General features: G+C 32.9%; 1 protein-coding gene across 1 annotated transcript; it reads left to right on the top strand.

Moving 5' to 3' along the window:
* The first annotated feature begins 459 nt into the window (after positions 1 to 459).
* On the top strand, positions 460 to 3362 carry LOC125809869 (sesquiterpene synthase 9-like). The gene is made up of 7 exons (XM_049489426.1): positions 460 to 546; positions 683 to 947; positions 1059 to 1434; positions 1547 to 1765; positions 1925 to 2063; positions 2302 to 2553; positions 3105 to 3362. The coding sequence occupies exons 1-7, from the start codon at positions 460 to 462 to the stop codon at positions 3360 to 3362; spliced, it is 1596 nt and encodes a 531-aa protein (XP_049345383.1).
* The last annotated feature ends 4224 nt before the right edge of the window (positions 3363 to 7586 follow it).

The raw sequence follows: 7586 nt of genomic DNA, 5'->3' as shown, positions 1-7586 counted from the left end.
TTCTAACCTAGAAAGACATTCAGTTTTCTGTATGATAATTGCCCACTCAAGTATTGAGAGAGTTCAATTGTTAGTTTGAGATCACTGTAGAAGACCGTAGAGCCGAAGTTTGATTTGTTTCAAGATATCTGCACACGCTTTAAGAGGTAATCCTTGAGTTAATTTTCATAATGCTTTGTAGGTGATACATATTTGTGGTTGTTGTTTATATTCATGCATGATGTATGATTCTGTAATGCTTCCGTAGTGTATGCTATTTTCTAACAACTAATTCTAATTAATAAGCCTTGACTTATTTAATGTAGACTTAAGCAACCAATAACAAATTAATTGAATCCTAAAAATTTAATTCAATGGACTACGGTACATTATAAATAGGCCATCCTATTAGCACAACTTAAACCCACAAATTAAGCTTGAAAAAAAGAAGCAAGAGAAAAGAAAACATTTGAACAAGCAATGGCTGCTTCTTCTCCTATTAAGTGTCGCCCCTTGGCAAATTATCATCCAACTGTTTGGGGATATCATTTCCTTTCTTATACTCCTGTCAGTCACACATATTTCTTTAATAAATTTTTTTCTATGTTAATTATTGTCTAAATATTACAACGATACGTTTAAGACGTAACATAATTTTGATTTATTAATTAATTAACATATGATGAGTATTTTTCGGATGCAGGAAATTACTAACCAAGAAAAAGTTGAAGTTGATGAGTACAAAGAAACAACCAGGAAAATGCTGGTGGAAGCTCCAGAGGGTAGTGAACAAAAACTTGTGTTGATAGACACAATGCAACGATTGGGAGTGGCATATCATTTCGATAATGAAATTGAAACATCCATTCAAAACATTTTTGATGCTTCCCAACAGAACGATGACAACCTTTACATTGTTTCTCTTCGTTTTCGACTTGTGAGGCAACAAGGCCATTACATGTCTTCTGGTAATTGTACTCCATCCTTCATTATTTCTCTTCGTTTTCTACTTGTGGGCATTAATTGAGTCCTGCAACTTTTAATTCTTATAACTAACAATGAACATGATGTTTAACTAGATGTCTTCAAGCAATTCACCGAACAAGATGGAAAATTCAAGGAAACGCTTAGTAATGATGTCAAAGGATTATTAAGTTTGTATGAAGCATCACATCTGAGAGTGCGCGATGAGGAGATTCTTGAAGAAGCTCTTACCTTTACCACTACTCATCTCAAGTCTATTGTCTCCAACTTGAGCAATAACTCTCTTAAGGTTGAAGTAACTGAAGCCTTAAGTCAGCCTATTCGCATGACTTTAGCAAGGATGGGTGCAAGGAAATACATATCCATTTACGAAATTAACGATGCACACAACTATTTGCTTTTGAAATTTGCTAAATTGGATTTTAACATGCTGCAAAAGTTCCACCAAAGAGAGCTTAGTGAGCTTACAAGGTTGAACATTATTTGATCTATATATCTTTTTTAATTAGATGAGTAATGGTAATTTGGAATTAATAAAAATGTAATGCATGCAACAAAATCGTTGTTCTTGTGATGTATGTAGGTGGTGGAAAGATTTGGATTTTGCAAATAAATATCCATATGCAAGAGACAGATTGGTTGAGTGTTACTTTTGGATATTAGGAGTGTATTTTGAGCCAAAATATAGTCGTGCTAGAAAAATGATGACAAAAGTACTCAAGATGACCTCCATTATTGACGACACTTTTGATGCTTATGCAACCTTTGACGAACTTGTGACTTTCAATGATGCAATCCAGAGGTAAAACATCAAAATTTCACAAGTAAAATAATCTTTTTGACAATCCCTCACTAATGAATAGGAGAAAGTAAATATGTTTTCCTGTTGTTATTATAAAATCTATATATATATAGACGAGGTGTAAGAGTTAATTAGCTTGTGGTTTTGATGATATATTAGATGGGATGCTAATGCAACCGATTCAATACCGCCATATATGAGACCTGATTATCAAGCTCTTCTAGACATTTATAGTGAAATGGAACAAGTGTTGTCCAAAGACGGTAAATTGGACCGTGTATACTATGCAAAATATGAGGTAATATTATTGTTTACCTAACCCACATAATTATATCAATTAAGTAAATTTTGATAATTCAACTGGTTGACTATCTACATTTTCAGCTTATCTTATTAATTAGTGAGAATTTAATTTCGATTCCCATGTTATAATACCCTCCTTATTTGCTATGAAAACGTTACCATTAATTCCAAAAGGAAAAAAGATACTAGCTAGTAGTAATTGTCTAGCTTAAATTACTTGTTATTGTTTTTAGATGAAAAAGTTGGTGAGAGCCTATTTTAAGGAAGCCCAATGGTTAAATGATGCTAACTATATTCCAAAATATGAGGAGCACATGGAGAATTCACTTGTAAGCGCTGCCTATATGATGGCATCAACAACTTCCTTGATCGGTATGGAGGAATTTATATCCAGAGACACTTTTGAATGGTTGATGAATGAGCCTTTGATAGTTCGAGCTTCCTCATTGATTAGCAGAGCAATGGACGATATTGTTGGACATGAAGTAAGTACAACAATAAGTATATGCGTAATGATCATTGAGATCTGAAACATTAATTAAGATTCAAACTTTCATTAAATACAAATAAATGAGGTATAATAGTGACTTGACTTATCAAAAACAATAGTACTTCTTATGTTTCACTTTGTGTGAGGGCCAAACTAACTACTCTCCTGTGTAAATTTTTATTACTATACAATCTTTTAAGTTTTCTTTTTAGATAAAATTTATATTTTAAAAAATACTAGAAGTCACAGCAATCTATTGTTCAAAATATTACAAAAGTTTCTATATTGTATTACAAAAATTAAAAGAGAAAGAAAGAAAACTATAGTCCTAGTTGCTTGAAGAACATATGATGTTGAATAGTTTGGATTTGCTTCAAATATATCTGCATATGATACAGAAGGAACACATATATTGTGTGTATTCGATTTAATTACTTCAAATTCTTAAAAGTTAGCTAAGAAGCCTACAATATAATACAAAAAAATAATGTTTAAAATGTATTAATTATATACATGGAATATATTGAAATCTATTTATTCATGTAGGATGAACAAGAAAGAGGACATGTAGCTTCAATTATTGAATGTTACATGAAAGGAGTATGGAGCTTCAAAGCAAGAGACTACATTAAATTTCAGAAAGAGGTCACCAATGCATGGAAGGACATAAACAAAGAATTATTCCGTCCAACTGAAGTACCAATGTTTGTACTTGAACGAGTTCTAAATTTCGCACGTGTGATAGACACATTATATAAAGAGGAAGATGGATACACCAACGCCAAAGGCAAACTTAAAACATGATTAACTCGATACTGACTGAATCTGTCAAAATATAAATATAATGATGAAATTGCATCTTCATCAATCAAATATTAAGAGCAAAATAAGGCATATACAATAAATTCAAGTATACCCCTCATATTTTTGGGTAACTTTCCTTAACTGGACAACCTGACTTCAAAAGGGCACATCTCACTCATCCAAACTCGAAACTTAGCAAACTAGTTGGGGTTGGAAAGATAATCTAAAGACCTTTTATTTGATATCTTATGGGCCACCCAGCTCATTGTATACTGAAAGTTACGGTCGATTGAAGTTGAGCCAAAACATAAAAAATCTTAGAAATAGCTTGAATGAATTCTCTTTAGTTCTTTTTGGAACTCAAGGTGCTTCATCTAGTGATCTTAACACTTGCCTTAATTCAATCAAAAATTAATTTGAGACGTGAGATTTTCCTTTTCGAACAATGTCCAAGGCCACACAATCTAATCCAACAGGTAATCACAATAATATTACAGAAATAACAACACCCATATCATATAATTTGAAAAATGGGTCAAATCAACGCAAAACCCAATTCTGAAAATGAGTTTTGAATTCGAAAATCATTACTGAATACAGTATCCAAGTCACTTGGAAACTATTGGCAAAAAACCATTTCAAAAACGGATAAGAATTTAACTCAAAATCATCATTTTATCAAGTTTTTGGGTTCTTGAAAGAAATTCCAAATTATCATTCCAAAAATGCTAATTTGAACACTTAAATCCATTAATAACAGGTAAATGAAGATTTAAGGTTAGAAATCATTACCTAACCGTTTCTTCTCAATAACCTTGTTCTAGTCGCCACACCAAAGCTTCCAAAACTAAAAAAATGATGAAATAAAGTTGAAACCCCAATTTTAAAAAATATTCCGCCTGGGTATAAAATTCTCATCGCGATGACCAAAGTTTCGTGATCGCGTTGATTTAAATGGGTCAATTCATTAAGTTTGACGATCGCTATCACACAAACCTCCACTCGATCGCGATGACCAGACCCTAAAGCTTCACGATCGTGAAAGTCATCCAAACGATTGCGAAAAATAATTAACACTACACTAGAAACAACAAACCAACTATCAGACAAGGCATAAAATATTTCCGAAATGACCCTCGAGATTGGTTTGGAATCCCTTTCACACAAACCAAATATGCAACAAGACTAAACTTTATGTTTCAGACACAATGGAACCATCAAAATATGAATCCTAGGTCTCCTTGACCCAAAACCCGTAAAAGTCAAGAAACGACCATAACGTAAGCTCGGGACCTCTAAATTTCAACCAAGACCTCGCCTAGACCTAAAAGCAATTTTTGAATCCAATGGAACTGTCAAAAATTGGACCGAGCATCTGAATCCTTAATGTTGACCAAAGTCAACCCAAAGGCTAAAATCTCAATAATTTCCAACTTAGGACTTCAAATCCACGAAAATACTCTGAATTTAAAACTGGCAACTCTCCTAGACTAATTTCCACATTCTAGAGTTGACGGAATCGATGAATTTTCATTCTAGGACTTGAAACTCCAAAAGACACCGAAAAACCACTTTTTAACAAACTTTATCCTTCCAAACTTCCATAATTTTCATAATTAATAACTTTTCACTCAAAACTCGAAACGAATTTTTAAATCAATCAAAAAGGACTAGAGGTCAATATTATGAGGGGTAAAATGATAATTTTATAAAAAAAAAACAAAAGGGACCTTCCGAGTCATTACATAGCTAGCTTAGACTCCCTCCTTTTTTTTTGTGTTACTATTTTTGAGTTTATCTAACTTTACCTTTACCGTATGATAATGTATTAAGATTTGTTTTGCCAATCTCCAAGATGTAACTTTTTCATATCAATGATCATTGGAAACAATTTAATGAAAAAAAACATTGAACATCTGAAGCATGGATAATTTAATTTGGAAATACAATATTGGCTGAGATAGGTCCTTCTTTTATATCATGTAAAATTAGGCTTTGGGCATAAGTCACACCCCTAAAGCGAGCCCAAAAGAATAGGATTGTCCAAACCATCATTGTGAGACTTTTTCATTCTTCAAAAATATCATCGTTAGTGAACGAATTTAGTTTTATGATTAATTTCATTAGGAGTGGTATGAATTAATAACTTAAAATGTTGACGAGTCATAATCAGTGCATCTAGTTGACTTTTTTGTAATTGTTGTTTAGTTTGATTGTATCCTATTACATAATCTAATATTTACAACAACGATGGGAGTTTTTAGTAAATTAAATAATTATCATACGGTACAATACATGAATACAACTAAATAATAAAAATTTATATAACCCTAACAAAGATACAATTTATTCAAACTTTATTATGACCACAATACAATACAAATACAATACGATTACGATGCATTTTACAGTGATGATAATTAATAATCATCCAAACAAGATGGAAATGAAATAAAACAGGATTTAATACAACTCAAGTGTTGTATATGTTATAAAAATGAACATGACAGGAAAAAAGACAAACCTACCACACTTTTGCTTAGTAAATTAATTCATTTTGAGTAAGGTTTTAGGAGCCTAAACTGATTTGATTCAGTTTAAAAATCCTAATATACACTTAGGGTTTTAGAAGAGAGTTCAAAAGGAGAAAAGAGGAGAAAAGAGCAAAAGGTTCAAAGCGTTCATCGAGTTTTTCTTGCAAATCGAAGGTTATTTCGCCAAGGGTTTAATCCCTAAGAGGTATGTAAGTTCTCATAGTATTGGGTTCATTTACCCACACGCCAATCATGTTATTTTTAGCGAAATTTCGTTCTTGAAGTTGAAGAGTTTGAGTTCTTGATTAGTTTCTTGAAGTATTGTTTCCATTCTTGAATTAGAATGGGTTTGATGATTTGTTTGAGATAATCATTGGATTTTAAGAGTTATTTTTAGTAGATTCTTGTGTACTTTGGTTGGGTATTCGAATCTAATTGATTGGGGAAAAATCATTCGATTCTATGTGAGTTAGGGTCCGAAAATGTGAAAGAAAAGTTGTCAGGGTTTTTTGGGCTGGGGCTGGTGCTGGTGCGCCGCCCCAGTAGTGTGCCAGAAACACTTGTTTGTAGGATGAGGGTTGGCGCCCTGCGCCAGTCTGTGCGCCAGTGTCTCTTGCCCCTACTCGTTCTCCGTCATTTAGTCCGTCTGAGTTCTTTCAAAGGGTACCTTTACCCCCCTTAGATTCTAAACTACTTCTAAATATCTAGAAATCATTCATACTATTAATCATAACCTTTAATTCATAATTCAAATTCAAGTAGAGTTAATAGTGAAGTCTTGAGAGTTCTTCAGAGTTGTTTGAGAAAGTCTCTTTGAGTCTTTTTGAGGAGTCTTCTACAGTTACTTATAAATTGTTCCAAGACTCGAGTAAGTGTGTATGAGAATGAGGAGGATGTATTCATGAGTCTACATTATCATCACGAGATCATTCATACCATAAATCATAACTCTTGAAGTTCATAATTCATATTCAAGAGAGAGAGAGTTAAAAATAGAATTCAAGAAAGTCTTTGAGTTTAATTGTGAATCCTTTGAGATCAACTATCGATTTGAACTATGTTTTGAGGAAGTAAGTATGAGAATGATAAGATTCGTATACATGAGTTCCATATTGTTATGTAGACCCTCGAGTCGAGTCGTTCATGCCTATAAATTCTGTATGAACTTCATAAATTTAGCATCTTTGACAGGAGTAATATCTTTAAGTTCTAAGTTCTTGAGCATAGAGTTCCTAATCCCTTTTGAGATTATATTTCTAATCATGGGACTATTACATGTTACCCATGAAGTTCTTGAGTTGAGTTGTTCATGCCCATAATGTCGCATGAACCCTATGAGTTTGAACATTCTTGAGATGAGTAGTATCATGAAGTCCTTGAGTTGAGTTGTTCATGCATATAATTTCGCATGAACCCTCTGAGTTGAGCATTCTTGAACTGTGTAGTATCATTGAAGTTCTTGAGTTCTGGAGTTCTTGAGTTCTGAGCATTGAGTCCTATGTATGGTTTTGAAAACCTTGAATTGAGTCGTTCACGTCCATAATTCGGCACGAACCCTATCTTGGGAACTCTTTTACAAATTTTTCTAAACTTGTTTTAAAACTTTAGTAGTTGAGTTTGAGAAAGAGTAGAGTTGAGTTCATTTTCTTTAAAATGATGTATGAGAACTAAGTATTCCCCAGATTAAATG

Source organism: Solanum verrucosum, unplaced genomic scaffold (assembly GCF_900185275.1).
Source record: "Solanum verrucosum unplaced genomic scaffold, falcon-dt-bn FXZP01000480.1, whole genome shotgun sequence".
Lineage (NCBI taxonomy): Eukaryota > Viridiplantae > Streptophyta > Magnoliopsida > Solanales > Solanaceae > Solanum > Solanum verrucosum.
The sequence above is the reverse complement of the archived record's forward strand: the minus strand, read 5'-3'. Positions and strand labels throughout refer to the sequence as shown.